Genomic DNA, 20,407 nt, shown 5'->3' on the forward strand with positions numbered 1-20,407 from the left:
TCAACAGTACAACAACAACAACATCATGTTCATCAAAATCTCTAATGCCATAGTCATGACGTCAGACGTTAGAAGTTAGAAGTTAGCAACAATAGCCACTATGCCTGAACACAAAACCTGCCTGAAACAAAGAAAACAGCACAACCCACATAAATGTACACTCTCTATTTCATTGTACAAAAACCACTTAACATTATTTTTGTAAAATGATCATATTTTGGTTTTAGTTCAACAGACTATTTGGTATTTCCACATGACAGTGCAAGGCTGACACATAGTATAGTGGACCATGTCAGGTTGGGTACAATTCAAACAAGATTTCCCTATCACATTCCCAGCCGTCTCGCTCGCTGGAACGAAATACAATTAATAATTTGCATTTTAACTCTTCATCGACAGGGACACAAGCCTAGCTAAGTGGCGCTTTTTAAGTGTGAGTATATGTGTACAAACTATCCCCACACAGGCACTGTTTATGCATGTCTTTGTGTCTATGTGTGATTTATTTGCATGTGTCTATTGGCCAAATTTGCAGACTGCAGAGCCTGATGGATTGTGTGTGTGTGTGTGTGTGTGTGTGTGTGTCTGTTTCTGCAGGTCAGTGTGATTACAATGCAGCCATAGATCAAGTTTTATTATGCACCAAAACTGCCTCTGTCCTCTTTACTTTGCAATGTCATCTCTGCATACAAGCTCACGTTGCACAAACACACACATACACACAAATGCATGCATTCAGACCCACAATGCACTGGGAGTTACGCAACCTGCTGACTGGACATGTGTGAGTGTAGTACATAAGGGTGAGGGGTGGGTATTGTAAGTTTGGTGGGTGCAGGGATTGAAAAGGAGCTGAAATTTGGGGAAAACAGAGGAGAAACAGAGAACGGTATTGGTGCAGGCATTAGTGTGACAACAGATGGATTGCAGGAAAGAGTTCCAATTTCCTCTTTGAGAGTAAAGCAGAGAAGATGAAAAAAAAAAAACAAAAAAACAGAGAGACCAAATAAGGAAAAGGAAGTGAAAAAAAATGAAGCACAATGAAGCGCAGAGAAGAGATTGAATCAGAGGCAGATAGAGCAGCAGCAATAATGAGAGTGCCAAGTGCTAAGAGGAAGAGGATGGAGGAAAGAGCAAGATGAGGAAGATATAGACGGAAGGAGAAAGAGAAAAAGGAAGGCGGTGACTTTTCATCTGTGACTGACGGTTTCCATTTGACTGCATCTCTGCCTCCTTGTCTGCATAAAAAAAAAAAAACCTGAAGATACCTCCTTGAACATTTGAGACTTGTGGTTGGCACTGTCTGTGTGGATCCACGTGTCTGTGCTTTTCATATGTCCGTTTGTTTATCCCTTTGTTGTTTGAATATATGCAACATTTGTGACTCCAATTGTGTGTGTGTGTGTGTGTGTGTGGCTGGACCAGTGTTACAGGGACTCTCATTTATCACATTAAAGAGCATGAGTGGGGGATGGGACTGAAACTGGACGGTAAAAGTTATTATGCAAAGGCTTGGTTGTAAATCTTTGTGTGTGTGTGTGCGTGCACGCGCGCGGTGTGTTGGCACTACTGTATGTGCGTGGTTGTGGGTGCGTTGTATGTGTGCGCGTCTCATTGTGCTTGTGTGTGTTCTACTCCTGAGAGGCTCTCCTCATTAAGCAGTGAGGCGACAGGAGTGCAGAGTGTGTGTTTTCACACACCGCTGCTCCGATACAACGGGAGCCACTTTTTTTTTTTTTTTGCCTCCCTTCTTTCTCTGCCGTTTGTGCCTCCTCATCTTCCTCCTCCTCATCTTCTTCTCTCTCCTTTTGTCTTTTTTCTCCTTCTCTCTTACCTCATCTGTGTAAATCCTTCCCCGTCTTGTCCTTTTTCTCCTTTTACTCCACCTCAACACCTCCTCATCCTCACCTCTTCCTCATATCTACATCTGCAGCAGTGGGGTGTTTTCTGCTTTCAGTAATTGTGAACAACAGGCACACTGAAAGTGAAAACATTCACACTCAACCATCACTTGTTAATTCCCATCTAAACTTCAGCCTTGACTAACCAAGTTTTGTATTTTTGTAATGGTAACCATAGCAACCTGTTAATGACTTACCTTACCTGTGCCTACACTCAAGAATAGAATATAATAGAAGTTAAAGGAAGCACATTAAATCACTTCAATCAGTTCAAGTAAATGTCATGCAAATGTTAAATATGCTTTAATATGCAACAAATCAAGGAGCAGGCAGGGAGGCAGAAAAACAGAAGATGAAAGAATTTAAAAAGTTGCTTGAAGATGTAAAGTGTTAAAAGTCAACAGGTAGGTGTGTGTGTTTATGGAGGCAGCACTAAGACTAAATTGATGAGGCTTCCATTTTGGTCGGCCAGAGAATGAGATCCAGCTGTGGTAATGGCCGGGTCAGAGGAAGAGAGGGTGACAGAGGAGAGAGAGGAAAATGGGGGAGGAAGAAGAGAGAAGGAAGTGATCCAAGAGGAAGAAAATTTGAGAAAATAACTGCGTGATGGTAAAAGTATGAAGATGTTTGTCCTGTACTTTCTCACACCATCAGTTGTTGCTTCATTTTGACTAAACATAGAAAGAAATATCCCTCCATATGTGTCACCATTGGTAACATGATATATATAAATATTCTATAAATTATTATTCTTATAGCATTGAAATTACTTTACTCTTTTAAAAACCATGCTGGCAAACTTGGGATCTAATATAAATGGGTATGTTCTTACAGTGCAAATAGAGAGACCACATTTTAATAATAATGACTTTACTTTATCAATCCCCTTGGGGAAATTGTTGTTTGGACAGCTGCAGTAGATGTTTAGTAGTAGTTTTAGTCTACTGCTCTACCAAGTGAGCCACATGTCACCACTATTTATGATGTTACAACTTCAGACAGGATCAGATCAGTCTCTTTATCTGTTAAGATAAAGACATTTTACATTTTCAAAGTAACCATTAAAAACCCATTAGCACCCAAAAATGAAAACAGGATTGTTTTCATGGAAAGTTAATGTTTTGAACAACATGGTAAGATTGAAAAAAACAAAGAAAGATTTTGGATCTTTATGAAGGTTCTAGTTCAGTATTAATAACATCATTAATATATTAATAACATAAGAAATTAAAATAATGTACTTTGATTTTGTGAAATAGGAGAAGACTGGACAAGAAACAGGGCAAGAGGAGGCTCAGAGAGCAAAATAACAACGCAAAGTAATGAAGGAGCAGCATGGAGAAGGAAAGGAGAGAAAATGAGACATGGGGGGGGGGGGGGGTAATAAGCATAGAGGGAGGAAGGATGGGGAAGGGAAGGTGGTGGGGGGTAGAGGAGGTGGGGTGAGGAGCATTTGAGGATTCATCTCTTGCTGGATAATTCCCAGGAGGATCTCTCTTCAGCACTTGAAAGCTGTGAAGTGTGCGGTTCTGCTCATACTCCTGGTAATTGGAAGAGGAGAGGAGAGGAAAGGAGAGGAGGGAGGGAAGGAGGGAGAGGGTCAGGTAAAGGAGGGAGAGATGGAGGTAAAAAAAATAAAGGAGAGGGGGAGATTGGCTGAAGCAGGTAAAGATCTGGAGACGGACAGGACCAAGAGGAGACGGAAAGGTAACAAGGGAAAGCAAAAAGAACTGGCTGACGTGCACCAGCTTTCTTTCAGTCTCATTCTTTCCTCATCGTGGCATATATCTCTTTTATTTTTGCTCATTAGCTCACTCCTCTTTATTCTCTCTTTATCAGCATCCTCATCGCTCCCTCCCTCCCTCCCTTTGCCAGCAATGGCGTGTCTGTGGTTGCAGGCGGCTTCTGAAACATGGCCGCAGGCATTTAATCATTGATGGAGTTTTTTTTTTTTTCTCTTTTCCTTCATGCAGGCAGGCCAGCAGGCAGCCTCGACTCACTCACATGCGTCAGGACCTGCTGATTCACTCTCTGGGGCCTCCCAGCACGCACATACACACAGACATGTAAACTAGCATGAACACAAAAGCAAAGGCGCACGTGCACGCACACTGTAGCACGCACGCTGTAGCACGCACGCTGTAGCACGCAGACACAGATAAAATGCAGTCTGAATGTGTTTCACTTGTGTGTGTGTGTGTGTGTGTGTGTGTTTGTGTCTATCCACATGTGTGCCTGTCTAGTTTATCCCACCAGGGATTGTGAGGCCCAATCAGCAGCAGTGAGACCAAATAAAAGCAGCAAAGATAAAAGCAATTTGTTTGACCAGACCAAGAAGACAGAAACGTGTTTGCATTGGCTCCAGGGCCTGAACGCCACATATGTCTCTACAGCTTTATACGTCCTTCTGTTAGACTTAGTAAACATCTGGCTATGTTAGTTTCTTAAAACGTAAATACACTTATGTAGCTACTGTACTCATCCAGTGTCTGTCCGTTTATAGGAAGCAGGGAATTTTGTGTAAACACAATTTTATAAGGTTCAATGTTCTACTCTTTAGCCAGGCCAACTTAGACTTAGTCTCCAAAATTATTGGATGGAACAATTACAGTGAAATCTTTTCATCTAGCAAAATGATCAAGTCTGTTTTTTTTAAATACTTTGGACAATACTCTGTGACTAAATACTCCAACTGTACCTTTACTGATATTTACCAAAACCAACAGATGTTTGTTTACTTCTATACATGTATATACAATCATAACCCAGTGTATAGCCCACAGTTAACAGGAGCCAGGGTTAGCTCGCTAATTAGATAAGATGTATAACATAACAAACATAAGTTGACATTTTCCACAGCGGAAAGACTGCTGATGTTAGGTAGCCAGCAGGTTTTTTATTTTAAATCAACATGACCGCAATTAGTTTACTGCCTAGCCTTAGTTACACTTTGAGAGAAAAAAAAAACCCCAGTATCTTTTTTTATTTAGTGACATATTTACACACAAGACTTATAGTAGCATGGACCAAATTGTATTGTTTGTGCTTTGGAGAGCAGGCAATAAAAGGAAAGTGAATAAGTCATGAAAGTCTGAAAGAATAAATTTTCACCTATGCTAGAGGTGATGGACCGACAACCTAGATGACTTAACATCGTCAGCACACTGACTGCCTCCTCCATGTCTGGAGAATAAATACAGTATTTTCATATAATATTCAGGAAGGCCCCCTCTCCTTCAGTCAATCATATGCTGTCATGCCTAAATTGTTCGTCTTGTAGACGGGATGGCACATAGGAATGATCTAATGTGACTTATTATATTATTATAGCAGACAGCGTTTGTATAGTAACAACCAATATACAACAGCCAATGCTCAGTAAAAATCCATCTTTTAGTCCAATGTACAGTAAATATCTAGCACTCTTTGTGCACATTTTCTCTAATAGGAATGTAAAACATCTGATTATTATTTCTTGATGGTTGATCCCCAGCTACAGTGGTCTGTCCACCTTTTTATTCAACTGCACTACTGTATGAACGGCACAGCAGTAAAGTCGTATGCAATTCTAACAGATTAAATGACGCCGTATTTCTTATGGGGTTTTTTTTTTCTCGGTGTAACCCTGTTGAATTCTGCAGCAGCAGGTACACCTCATCATGTCCCTCCCCTCCTCTGTTCTCTGTCTGTCGGTCTGTCTCTCATCCTGATCAGAGATTTTTTTTTTTTTTTCACAATTTTATTTCTCAGAGGATTAAAGCCAGACCCTGTGGAGTAGAAACCCAATCTCTCTCTCTCTCTCTCTCTCTCTCAATTCACCATCTCCTCACCCCTCCCCATACCCCCTCCCAGCCAAACATGACTCCACCTTGAAATGGACGGATTAATGACCTCTCTGTGTCTGCCAGTATCACCTACAGCACTGTCTGTGTGACTTAGTTTGTTCTTAACTTTTTTCTTTCTGCTGGATGAGTAGCTTACTGTGTGTGCCAATACACTATGTGTATGTGCGTACCTGTGCAATGCACTCTATTGTATTTGCTATTGCCCCTGTCCTGCCTGGTGACTCATTGCGAAGGATCCTTCCAGTACATTATATCTTGGGGAAGAAAGTGCACATACAAAATAGTCTGCAGTGGTTATGTGATTGCTTCCATTAAAGTGATTATGCAATCAACAGCAGTAAGACAGGCAGACAGTCAGACAGACAGAGGGATTGTAGGGGTAGATGGGGAACACACACACACACACACATATATACACAGCACTCAGGCAGGCAGGGGGAATTTTTCTCTTGTTAATAATTATTATGAAACGGCTTCATGTGGAGCACTTGCCTCTCTGCACTCAGCATGACAGCAGGTCTGTCCCAGCAGCTTCACACACACATGCACACACACACATTTCTTCCTTAAATTCCTCCTGTTCTTCCTCCTTGTCTACCTCTAGCAATATTTACCAGACCACAATGGCTCCCAGTGGACACCCCCCCCCCCCCCCCCCCCCGTTCCTGGGTGAGGTGCAGTTTGGTGAATCCCAGTCTGAAGTGCAGACCTGCACCGGTGCTTGTTGTTACCAAAGCAAACAGATGGAAAAAGAGAGAGATATAGACAGAGCGTGGCCCAACTGGGATGGTGCGCAGTCTGGCAACAGGGACTTAGTTAAACATCTCCGTCCTTCGTCTTTGTCTCCCATCTTAACAGTTTACCTCTAATCATTCTCTGTCAATACAACAAAGTTTCGTCTTGCTCAGCACACCTTGGTGATGGACATATGTTAGAACTGTTATGGTCTTCCCCTCCCTAATCTGTCTTGCTGTTTAGAAATTGATAAAGCTGCTTCACTCTAGGGCAACATTTCATAACACTGACTTATGAGTTTACACTCTTCATCCACCTTGCCCCAAGAGCACAGGTGAGCGCACACTGGATCCCTATTTTCATCACCGGCTTCTCTTCTTTTTTTTTTTCTGTTTCCAGCTAAGAAAGCAGCAGACGGTTCAGTGATTGCCAACGGCTACTGCGACTTCTGCCTTGGAGGCTCAAAGAAGACTGGATGTCCTGAAGACCTTATCTCCTGTGCGGATTGTGGACGCTCAGGTAGGGCACCGCTGAAGGGGATGAATGGCAGGAGGAAGGCGGTCCTTTGTTGATGCACAATTTTGAAATGTTTCAGTTCTTTAGATTTCTGATTTACTACATAAATACATTGAAGTTTTGCTTACTGTAATACTTAAAATGAATGGACCATACCAGTGTTTTTGTTGTTGTTTTAGCCCATTTGCTACAAATCATGTACAGTATATGTAAATGTGTTAATGCCAATTTTCTGTAATGTTTTATATTTTTTAAGGTATTTTCTTGACCTTCTAGGTAGTTATTGGTTTCCATTTGACACAGTTGAAAACCAAATTGCAGAGACTCACCTGATATACGGTAGCACTTTTCTAAACTGTGGTGTCACTGAAGGATAAAATATTGTATGTGCAATAAAAACATATATGGAAGGTTCTCCAAATAAAATTGCAAATACCCAAACATATACAGAATGTATAAAGTAGTTAAGCAATTGAAAGATGACATAAGAAGTGATGCCAACTTATGTTGACTAACATTTACTGACAGTAAATGCTAAAAGCCAGTGATAGATAGTTACCTTTATCCTGAGAGGTGTTTTAAGCTATGTTAAATTTACTTTTAAGTTTTAAAACTTATTGTTCCTAAAGGTCACTTATCATAAAAAGACATTCATGCCAGCCTTTATTAGCAAATGTTAGCAGTAATAATAGTTTAAGGAGACATAAATGCAGTGTTATTGGAAAAGTCTTTGCTGCATTACTATTCAGCAATTACATTACACAGCATTGCATTCACAAAATGAATAAGTATATGATGCATTGCCCTTTCGTTCTCTGCAAGCTGATTTTCCTTGTGTATGGAACAGAAAGCATCCACTGCCTGAAAGGTAGAAACAAACATTAAATCTTCTTAAACAATATGACATGCTTTGGAAATGTACTAAGTCTTCCGTGCAAGAAGAATCTTTCATTTCTCATGCACACTTCTATTACTTGCTGAGAGGTGTGAAAGTGGTGAGAATTTAAATTCACTTTAAATCACTTTAAAACCTTATATTGAAAGCACCAACACCCAATAAAAAAGTGCTACTGTGTATACAATATAATCAGTTTCTTATGAATGATAACACTTTAAATATAGTGGGAACTGCCTTTTGGATTTTATACGCTTTTGTATAATACCAAAAAATACTGTATCGAATACATCAAATCCAATTTCAATATATTTAACAAACTGCATGTATAGCTCCCACTATATGCAATAAATATTTGACAATACCTGCAGTGTGCAAGGCGTTTCCAAAGTCAGGAAATAACTCTCCTGCTCATTCTGGAGCTTATTTTCTCTTAGTGTGGTCATGTTCAACAGAAACATCTCTTGACATTAAAATATTAATGGATTCAATCCGCTGTAATCTTGGTGTGACCTTGTCTGGCAAAAACAAAACAAATTTGTTTCGAATCTTGTATGCTGCACGCTTTTCAATTCTGGCTTTTTTTGTACATCAAACAACACTTTATAATTGTGATATTTTAAATCATTGTTTATTTCTTTTGAGAGAATGCCCGATGTGTTAGAAGTAACTTAGATGAGTTTGTGAAAGAATGATCTTCCTTAGTGTGTATTTTGATTTATTGGAATAGAGTTTAGCGTTAAAGTATTATTATTATTATCTTTTTTTATGTGGTTGTGTTTTTTCGTTTTCTTTTTTGTAAATTATGGTTATATGTATACATGCAGAGATTGCAGTGTATATGGTACAAACTTTGTGTACTTATTGCTTTATTGCATGTACTGTATATATATATTTTCCCCAACGTGTTTCTTTTCATCTGAAAAATAAAAAAGAGAACTAAAATGATGTACGTGACTTGTAGTGAATGGGCTAAAGCATGCAGTACATTGGTATGGTCCTCTTCTTTATAACCACTCATATACAAGACAAATGAAGGTCAGGAAATGAGGATGACATTATTTTCCTATAATCATGTAACAACCAGTTTCAGGGAAAACCGAAAATAATAGAGTAAAAAGAGAGATTCTTTGGTAAATGGCATGGACGTGGACTGCAGTAGAGTGGTAAAAACAGATTATTTTCCTACAAAATGATTGTTTTAGATTTGTTACCTTTTACTGAGATTCCAACATTTTATTGTATTTTTCAAAACAAAATCAATATATCCTGAGCAGGCTCAAATAAATTATATTTCCTTACCTTTGCTATATTATATACAGTATTTGTTTTTCCACAATGCCATTCTACATTTTCCATGTAATAACAAGAACGATGCTGTGCAAAAATCGGCTATTTCAAGTGATATAATGTTCACATCTGCAAAACAATACTGTTGAAGTCCTATTTTAGAATAAATAAATCACCTACGTATGAAGCAAACAAGCTGATGGATGAATAGAAGATGCGGATGACAGATGATTATCCTCAAAATACAGAAAGCTATGGTGAAAAATGTTGCGTGGGTGTGTATGTGTCTGTCTGTGCATGTGTGTGTGTGTGTGTGTGTGTGTGTGTATGTGTGTGTGTGTGTGTGCGCACCCAGGCCACCCATCCTGTCTGCAGTTCACAGTGAACATGACGGCTGCGGTGAGGACTTATCGTTGGCAGTGCATCGAGTGCAAGTCCTGCAGCCTGTGTGGCACCTCTGAGAACGACGTAGGATCTCACTTCATACTACATGTTGACTCATGTTCACACATGTGGCTGCACACACACACACACATACACACACAAACATGTAATGTATATAGATACTGTGAGTACTGTACATACTACAGTTTACACTGGAAACCTTAACCCCTTAACATTTCAAAGTCTTCCTGAGCAAGCTTAGAGCATATTAATACTGAACCTTGAAAAATCCACTTTTCAAACAGTGATCCAGGAGCTAGTTTAGATTCAGTAGTTTTCTCATAGGCTTGAGTGCATTAAGGTTTGATCCCTCTAGCTGAAGGATGATTTCTAACCACTGGGATATAGTGTTGCAGAATTAATTTCACTGAGATGTAAAAGATTTAAAAGCTGAGAATGTATGGATTTCAACCTGGAATAATGCAGCTTTTTTTTTAATTCCTCAGGAGTAAGCAGGTATTTGTATTTACACACACGGTAATGCAGATAATCAACTCACAAGAAGAGAGTATAAACTGTGTAAACTGTGTAGAATAGAACATGTAGGCATAGTGCAGCATATCACACCTACACTTCTTGATTTATATAAATATAAATCTATCTCCATATAATCACATCTGTTTATGTGGGTATTCTCTTCTATTCTAGGACCAGCTGTTGTTCTGTGATGATTGTGACAGAGGCTACCACATGTACTGTCTGAGCCCTCCCATGTCTGAACCACCTGAGGGTATGTATACAAATAAACAGAACGCAAACATTGTAATCTAATGTAGATGCTGCAAAGCAGGATTTGGGTCAGACTGAACAACTGAAGGAACCTCATTTTGCTTTCAGTAAAAAAATTCTGTAGGTGGTGAGATACAATACAAAGTGAGGAGAGTGAAACACCAGGTCAAAACAGTCACACTATTTTTGTGCTGACTTTTGAGAAGTGAAAGAAATAACTACAATACAACCCGTCATGTATGGAGTTACCCTCAGGAGACATTTTAATCTGTATTTACAGGGCTGCAAGAGTCCTGATATTGTGTCTATAATCACTGAAATGGTGCAGGTACATCTATTTAAATCAAGCTGTCATTTTCCTACCACACGTAAGATGGCTGCCTTGGGATGTTTGATGGTGTTGTCATGGAAATAAGTAGTAGAAAAGATAATCTGTTTCCATGGCAAAAGTGTCATTTGGCTGAAAATACAGTTGCAGTGCCACTTGTGTTCAACACTCACTAACAGTGTCATGCTCTGCCCACACACGCAATGCTTTTGATTTAGAAGAAACATTTTTCAGCAGTAGTCAGCTATTTTAGGTTTACACTCAAGAAGAGCCCAGTTTCAGGTCTCACATGGTTGCTCTGAGAAAAACCTATATTTTTATGCTCTGGTTAATGCTCACACAACACCTTTAGGCACAATACAGCAGGGTTTACATTGTCTTTGAAGTGTAAAGGTTGAAAGTTGCATTTTAGCATCCCTTTCAAGTAGATGTTTAATGATTATCGCAAATCCCATGTTAAAATCCAAACCAAACTAGTTGTGAAATCCCCTGCATCCACACACCACAGGCTCAGCATGTGATGTTTCAACATGGAGCTTTAATTTACAGTGTTACTTAACGCTCTGTCTGAAATAAGGGATTAATCCACAGGGCTTTACAATAGTGGTGATTGAACCTCTGATCTGTGATGTGCTGTGTGTGTGTGTGTGTGTGTGTGTGTGTGTGTGTGTGTGTGTGTATTTTGCAGGAAGCTGGAGCTGTCATCTGTGTCTGAGACAACTGAAGGAAAAGGCCTCAGCCTACATCACCCTCACTTAATCTGCGTAGCTGCGCTTCATCCTCTCAGCCCTTCATCCTCTCCCCAACCACCTCTCTGTCCCCCCTCTCTGTGCCTCAGCTGCCTCTCCTCTTCCTCGGATCCACTCTCTGCTACATCCTCTACAATCTGGCCCCGTGACCTTTGACATGACTGAGCACACAGCCCCTAACAGCGCCGCACCCATTCTTTAACATCTCTACAGCGGCGAGCCAACCTCTGTCCTTTTGTGTCACACATATTCCCTGTTGTGCTTGACCTAAACTCCCCTCTTCCTGCTCTGTCTCAACAGAGGAATCCATCAGCTGGCAATAAGTTTGCTAGCGAGACACACACTCCAGCCTGCCAAGGGCACTTCAGAGGCATACTACTCCACAGGAACCCTCTTAAGGGCCCTTGGAAGAGTCCTAATGATTTCAGCTGCAACTCAGTCAAGTAGTGAGTGAGAATTAATAAGATGGATAGGTGTTAGGCCGAGGACAGGACTTGGAAGACCCTGGATAACCATGGAGCAGTATGTTTCAGTGTTAGCCAACTGTGAAATATACACCAAACCAAAATTTCATTTACTCCCTATGTCCTTTACTGTCGAGAACTGAGACGCTCCATTATTGTCTGCAGGGCCCGCTATCCTGTGCAGTTTCAAGGGGCGAGTGAATTGTACAGAATTCAGACTGATTCTCTATCTACACACTTCAAAATTCTCCTCACTCACTGGCAAACAATGAGCATCTGGTCAGGACCTCAAACCATCTTTGACCTCATCCTGTCGTATCTCCTTGCATGGGGTTCCACAAATGAATGATGCATTTTGGGATTGACACTGAATTTCATCCTCAGATGAGAGGAGAGATGGATTTTTGTCTAATCAGCTATCGCTGATAAGACAATGTATTTAAAAAAAAGACAATTTAGGCTTAGCATCTCTCTCACAACTCCTTTACCTGACCTTTATTTGCTCATCTATGAAACACTGACTGTGAAGCCAATGCGAGACTGGTGCTTGGTGTGCAAGATCTTTGTGTTAAGAATGTAGGATTAATGTGTGGACAATGCAGATCTTTATGTGGCCCAAGCCGAGGCCTGAAAATGTCTTTTTTATGATTACCTTTTTTTATTTTATTTATTATAATTTGCATGTTGTTTTTTTGGTTGTTTTTAAAGACTTTTAATTGAAATTGAAAAAAAAGCACACTTAATTCGCAATAATGTGTTTGTGATGAACTATTTTGGCCAAACTGGGTGTGTTTTAAACTGTGTGCCTGTGTGTCTGTGTGAGTTTATCTGAGCACTACGGTAACTGTAGCCAGCTCCATGCCAGGGAGTAGTTCAGTAAAAGGAAGGTTACGTGAATGTAAGGAAAGTCAGCATTTCCTCGGGCATTTTGACAGAGGTTGTACAAAGTCATTGCTTTAAAAAAAATCAAGCTTTGGTTGTGAAATTCTACATGAACACGAAGGAAAAGTTTAACTGATTGGGAAAAACATACATAATTGTCTTTGTTGCATAATTGTAATAAAAACAAGTTACACTTTTATCCTCATTTTTTACAAGTGATTTGATCTATATTGGATCTAGATTGGTCGAAATATGGTCACAGTATGAAAAATATAGCAAAATACACTGCTTCTACACATGCCCAAGCAAGATACAGCTGCATTAGCTTTATTAACATAAATGATGGCTTTTGGTACCAAAACACAAAAGTACTGAACAATTAAAACTCAAGTTGCTAGAGTTAAAGTCAAAATTTATTATCAAATATGGGAACTTAAGGACTTGAACCTGGGGCGTCCCAGAACCCAAATCTTCTGTGAACTTATGTCATTGGAAAGGCAACAGTGGGACAGAAAACAATATACAGTACTGCAAATTGTTGTGTGTCTTGTAGTTGAAATATTACGATTAATTTGTTTGATCAATCACAGATGTTAGCCCTGTGAGCACCAACCCCTTGCCTTGCAATCAGCTGGAACTTGACACAGAACCACCTACTGAAGGCTGCCAGCATGTATCTGTCTGCAAACCAGGCAGAGGACAGTGTAAACAAAACACAGGGCAGTGAGTACAAGTTCAGTTATGAATCAGTGAGTTCCCATAGTCGAAAAAACGGGTGTGTTGAATTAGCTTGCCAGCTCTGCTTCTTGCCAAATTAAACAAATTGTTTTATCATTGTTTAGTTGTTCAGAATATGAGGCCACCTGCTTTGTGAGAGCGTAACATAGGTAGGAATCTTTGAAAGCCGTCATTAAAGATCAGCACTAATGTTGAGGCTGAGTCTTTCTTTAAGGATATAAAGAAATCCTACGAGCCACCTAGCATGTATTCCTGTGAACTTGCACTGAGGATAATGTAGTTTTGCCCAAAGGCCCATTAAGTTTATCCTGAAAAGTTTCACTTTTCAAGGCAACTTGATATGGTATATTACAGTTGAATGACTGCTAGCGGATGTGCAACTGCTGATTTAGGACAATGTTTCTAAGGTTTTATGTTAGTATAGAGAAAGCATCCATCCAATGATCTATGAGCTTTAAGCTTGGAGACAGTAGCTGTAAATATAGTGTTAAAGGACAAAACAAATGCCATTTCAAACTGTTGCGTATTTCATATTTCTGGGAGATCAAAGTATGATTCAGTTTTAATTTAGTTGGTTTAAGTTTGAATAATCATCTCTTTTTAATGCTGCATTATGTCTCTAGAAGGAAAACTTACAAGATCAGATGGATTGTGAGAATGTACCAGAAACAGAAAGACATTAGGTGCAAATACTGTGCTAACCCTCAATTCAATGGAACTCCACTGATGCATGAATGACACCTGAAATGTTTCTGATTTCCTGCCAGTATTGATTTTTTTTTAAATAACAGCGAGAAATAATATTTAACATTTGTTCATTTCCTGTGTGTTTTCTTGTTTGGTTTTTGTAAGCTGTGTTTCTTCACATTTTGCACAGCGTGGCTGCATTTGCTCTCCAAGTGTGTTCATGCCTCTCTGCGTGTGTATGTGTGCGTGCGTGAGTTTGTATTCTGTATGTGTGTGTAACCACTTATGAATACTGGAAGGTCAGACAAAAGCAAAGTGAACCAAAATAGTGAATTATTATTATTCTGCAGATATTTTCTTCTCAGTGGAACCACATGCATGGCACAGCACTGCTAGAGGATTGTATTATCGAGTACAGATTACAACAAAAGTGTACTTCAGTACACACATTTACACAAGGCACTTACATTACAAAGTTTTCTTATTTCACTGTGTTGAATTTGTGTCATATTCATTAACAAAATGAGTTGTATTCAATCAGAAATGTTTATTTCCATCAACCAATCAGAGCTAAAAACAAGGTTTGAAATGCATTTGCGTCAAAGATGTTTGATGATGAAATGGATGGTGAATGTTGAATTGACTATAATGGATCGTGTTTGTGTGAATGAAGCATAATGATGATGTTGATGGTGACTGAAAAGCCTTTGTATCGGGAGCTTTCCTGGCACTTAGTAGGAGGAGCATGGTGGAGTCAAACCTATTTTGATTGTACTGTTCGGGGAGGGTTTGGAAGCCATGTTGGAAGCATGGGTGCCCATGTGATTATTGAATTAAACTCAAGCCTTCCCTTTGTACAAATGGAAAACCAAGGTGGTGGCGACAAAGCCTCACCAGGAACCTCCAAGCCTCAAGCTGACGCCATTACTCCCATCTCTCTCCATTGTAGGCTGGCTCAAGTCAGAGGGTTGAGACTTTAGGCCATTCTCGGCCTCTATTGTAAATTGTTGTTCTGTGATCTTGCTTGCACTTTTTTTTTTGTTTTGTTTTTTCATTTCCCAAAAATAAGAAACTAATTGTAAGTATGTATGTGTGCGAGTGCGGGTGCACTTTTTTGTTTCTAATCTTAGCATTTTTTCAATGTGACTGTCTATTGTAAACAACACTGGATAAAGATGAGTTTTTCATTTGTATTTTTTACCTTGAGAGGAAGAGACAAAATCTTCTTTGACATTTTTTAACCCCCGCTTCCTCCCCCTTTTCTTATTCTCTCTGTCTCTCGCTCCCTCTTTCTCCTCTACCTGGGAATGCTTTGAAATGTGGACTGTGACCGCATTGCTGTCATCACTGCTGTCAGTCACTATCTGTGAATTCATCAGGCTTTCTCAATTTACCCAGTTTTTTTTCTCTTCCCTTGACTCATTTTTTCCATTAAAAAGATGAAATTGAAAAATGGCCTCTACCTTTAAGTTGTCATTGTGTGTATGTGTTTGTGTGCATGCATTTATTTGCTGTAGTTGCTGCAGTATAAATCACTAAATATTTGTGCATTTTTGGACGGCAGTCAGTCTGCCTGTCTGCCTGTCCGCTTGTCTGAATTGTTGCCAACTAGGACAGCTTTCCAATCAGTTTAACATTTTTTTTCTCAGGTGGGGAGGACTTTCTAGCCCACACGATTCTTCCCTCACAAGCAGTTACATTTGCAGGCTGGGAGATGAGGCCAACAACCACTTTCTCCTCTTTCCACTGTGCTGATAACAATCTATCAAAGCAGTCTGTTCAAAGTCAGTTTTCAAACACAGAATTATCATTGCCAATTTAAATGCACTTTAGAGCTTAAACAAATTCTCCAGAAGGTTTTTTTTATTCTTTTTTTTTTTTTTTTGGCACGGCACTACACAAATATTCATTTTTTGCTGTTTTATGTGTTTGAAAAAAGAACAAATTGGCTATGAAATGACAAAAGATTAAGGGACAGCATTGTTTTTCTTGTATAGCTAGACTTAAAAAGTGGGAATTGGGGACAAAGCAGTCCCATTGTCCACAATTGTTTTTGAACAACACTGCAGAATACACTTTGCTATTCAGGGCAGGTACAGTTTTGCTATTTGTGATGTATTCCTGGAGATGAGACATTCATCATAGCTGCTGTGTTGGCCAGACCTGGCTGAGCAACAGCAGCAGGGTGAAGTCAAGCTGATCAACAATTCCATTTTTTCCTTCCTCGCTTCCTTCCAGAAGCCAGAAAACCGAAAACTAGTACACACACTTGGTTCCTTGGGGGAATATAGGTATTTTTAACAATATGCTCCGAAAAAACCAATTCCTCCATCCATCCTTTGGCAGAGCTCCAACCTTATCCAAAATCCTGAACACCACCCCCAACCCCCACCATGCTGTGCATACAGAAACCCACACACACACACACACACACTCAGACATGCGTGCACACAAACATGCACTTTTACACACATACTGTAAGCTGCATGCACCCTCTCACACATACACAGCCTAGAGCCCCCATCTTCTTATGAGCTTCATTACTCTGACCCCAGTCTCCCTTTCATGTCTCAGAGGATGTTTATGCTGTGTGTGTGTGTGTGTGTGTGTGTGTGTGTGTGTGTGTGTGTGTGTGTGTGTGTGTGAGTGTTTCCACTCAATATCCAATACAATATGTGTATGTATATTTATTTAGGCCCAGAGTAAGCACAAGTGTGTTTATATGTGTGTGTATTTGTGCGCATGTGTGAGAATGTGCATACTGTATTTCAATGTGTGAATACTGTACTGTGTGTATGTGGAGTGTGTTTCTGTGTGTACAAGTGTGCATGTGTGTGTACGGCTTCCCAGCCAATTACCACATCTCCCAGACAGACTGAGACTGCCTAGGCCCTGCCAGCCAATCAGAAAGGGGCTGCGCACTGCCGGGCCGGAGGTGGTTGCTATGGTAACCATGAGGCCTGTTTGCATGGTGGCTTATGGCAGAGTGATGGATTACAGTAATGGGATGGAGGGAGGGAAGGAGGGAGGAAGATAAGGAAGGAGGAAGGAAGAAAGGAGGGAAGTATTGGAAGAGATGAGGATGAGAGGAAGAGAAAGACAGAGGGAGAAAGAAAGTAGGGGGAGCAGGGAAGGAGGCACAAGAGGAGGTGAGGAGGAAGGAGACAGACTCATACATAAAGATATTGGAAATGTATGAATGCATCTGAAATGAAGTGACTTAAATAGATGAAAGAATGAAAGAAAACGATAAAGTGGGGGAAGAGTGGAGGAAGGGGGTACAATAGCAAACGGGGTTGGTGGAGTGGAGGAGACATCCATAGTGTCTGATTGAATCCCTCTCTTTCCTTCTTCTCTCTGGGCTGAGATGTGTGTCTGGCCATCTGTCCTTGGAGCAGACAGAGAGGTAAGTGTGTGGAAAGACGCAGTCTCACCTTTTTGCCTTCTCAGCAGCGCTGCAGTCAGACTGTACAAGAAATACTTCAGTGTTTCCACCCAGTTGCTACAACCTGCTCCACCTGAAACTTCATTTAAATGCCAGGACAACACTCTCCAATAAGTCATATGGAGTCTTACAACTGTGCTTGTTTTGCCAAATAGTGTATTTTTTGGAAATCTTGATGTGAGAAATTACAGTTACATGCTTTTTACTTTTCTTTCATTTTTGACATGTGTCCATAGAAAAACTAGACTTGTCCAAATTGATCATTAACTCATATGTGATACTCACTTTGCCTCAGCATTGTTTGGGGTGTCCATAGACCCCATAGGTGCTTAGATGTTTTGTAATAATCTTTTTTCATCTGATCTTATTAAAATCCAATATGTAGAACAGTATTGCGTTTGCAAAGCGTCTCTTTGCAATAATTTGGTCTTGAACAGTTGATGAAGGTGCACAAATATATACAAATGATGTGCACTTTTTGTCACATGAACATTTTGTACACTTGTTTGTGCCAAAGTGAACATATAAAATATACAGGATTTTATGTACATGAGCTCGTCTCTACATTTCTTTGTACAAATGTACATTACTTATTATACAGTCTTTTTGAAAACCCTCAATGCATGTTGATATGCTACCAAAGGGTAATTTTGTTTCATTTTAATATTTAGTTTATTACGTTTTGTAGTAATTCAAGCGTGAGACATTTAAAAACACTGAAATAAGTAGTATTTGATGTAACAGAAAAATTAGCAGAGATCATTTAGCAAATTGTCAAAAAGTGTTACAGGTTAAGATTCAGACTCTTATAACTTTTGAGTTGGAAGGAAACCATTACCATATCTTTTCCAACTATGTCATTTATGATTTTCCTTATGAGGAACCCTTCAGATTTATGAACATTAGAAGTAATGCATATAACAAAAGAACCTTGCTCTATAATTCTCAGGCAAATTTAAATGAGGACCACTTTAAACAATCACTAAAAACCAAAACAATAATCTTAATAATTCAGAAAATAGATCACAAGCTAAATTTCACATGTGAAAATTGATGTTTCCTGTTTTCTCTCATATAAAGTTTTAGACTGAGTTTCTTTTCACTGACAGACAGCGTCTAAGAATGCTTTTGAGGCAAGGATTAGGCTAAATCTGTGTCTGGGGATCCCAGCTCTCTGTGATCTTTTCAGGGCGACAAAGTGCTATTCAAGTCAATTAAAGATGCAGTCCACTCAAATTAACTTCTGGGCTAAATCAAAAACATAAAAGATGCTACTAAAATTCATCATAGTGGCAGCTCAATACATTCTCTTGTCATTCAGAGTGTCATCTTTAATGATTATCTGCCACAATCTGCACTTTGAAGGTGTTTTGTGGCTTTGAAGCTGTCTATTGAGACAAAACAGTAATTTACTTGTTTAGAGTGTTGGTAACACCTATCAGTGACTGGATCATCGGTTAGCAGAATGATTATTTTCTTTTTGGATGAACGCTTGAATAATCTGCAATAGAAAAAGCACTGACAGAAGAGAGACAGACTTTACAGCTGAACTTGAAATCATAATTAAACACTGCAACCTAGAGGCCAATGTCTGCAATAACAGCTCTGTTTCACACAAATATAGAAAACTGATGAAAAACTGTCAGATGTGTACATTCACCTTCAATTAATTCAATATGCAAACTAAAAATCCACTGCCTAAGCATTAAAGATTAATAATTTAATTTCATATGTGGTTTTTTATTTTGCTATACAACATCAGCCCATGCAGGTTTGTCACATCTGTCCCATTAACAGAGTCCTTAGTTTTTCCTCCTTCTCTGGATGTTTACACTATTTACATCTGAAATTAGCCAAACAGTACAGCTCATTAATTACTGCATTGATATATTTCTGTTAATAATTAAGCAATTACACTGAGCAAACACAGTTATAACATCATGTGCTGTCGTGCAGTGTCTTGCAGCCATGTACTGTGAGATTTACACTCATTGGTTAATGTGAAAAAATGAATGTCAGCAGAGTAATGGGAAAATACAAGGCTGATTAAATAAAGCCTCAGTCTTTTTATCTTATCCCTGATGTTGTTTGTGTTTTTTTCCCCTGTTATGCACCAGCTTCAGTGTCTTTGGTTACTTTTTTAAACCACTTTAGGGACCACTGAAAATGACTATAAATAATCAAGCTTAATTTGGAGTTTTTAGGAGGTCCAGGAAGTCCATAGTTCTAGTTTTCCATGACAAGTATAGCCTTCTAAATTGGATCATTTTGCAGTCATCACTTCACATTTTAGTTTTTGTTTCTGTCCGAGCACTCACATGTTATTGAGAACATATTCCAAAAGCACTTTATTCACATCTAAATCTGTTTTTCAGATGTTTGTTTGCTGCATCTGCTATTATTGTTTCATGTTTATATTTCCACTACATATTTGTGTGAAAGTGTACCAACCTCAGCTATGTCAACAGTGGTGGCAAGTAATGAAGTACATTTTACCCAGTACTGTATCCAAGCACAATTATAAAGTACTTCTACTACTGTTATTTACATTATATGCTACTTTATACTTCTGTTACTGTCCCAATGTGTTTAGAATTAAATACCATACCTGTCACTCCCCTACATTTATCTGACAGTTGTCACTATAGTTGATACCTGATACTGGCAGCCTAAGGCTCAGTTTGACTAGTTACAGGAGTAACTTAATACCACTACTAACACCAATAATAGTAACAATGATAATCAGTCACAGGGCACTC

General features: G+C 39.3%; 1 protein-coding gene across 1 annotated transcript in view; it reads left to right on the forward strand.

Moving 5' to 3' along the window:
- dpf1 (D4, zinc and double PHD fingers family 1) overlaps positions 1–11,442 on the forward strand; it is a 33,256-nt gene extending 21,814 nt beyond the window's left edge. The window contains 4 exon segments of the mRNA XM_026376758.1: positions 6,881–7,000; positions 9,538–9,650; positions 10,275–10,356; positions 11,372–11,442. Of these exon segments, the coding sequence (XP_026232543.1) occupies positions 6,881–7,000; positions 9,538–9,650; positions 10,275–10,356; positions 11,372–11,442 (386 nt within the window).
- The last annotated feature ends 8,965 nt before the right edge of the window (positions 11,443–20,407 follow it).

This window comes from Anabas testudineus, chromosome 13 (genome assembly GCF_900324465.2).
Source record: "Anabas testudineus chromosome 13, fAnaTes1.2, whole genome shotgun sequence".
Classification (NCBI taxonomy): domain Eukaryota; kingdom Metazoa; phylum Chordata; class Actinopteri; order Anabantiformes; family Anabantidae; genus Anabas; species Anabas testudineus.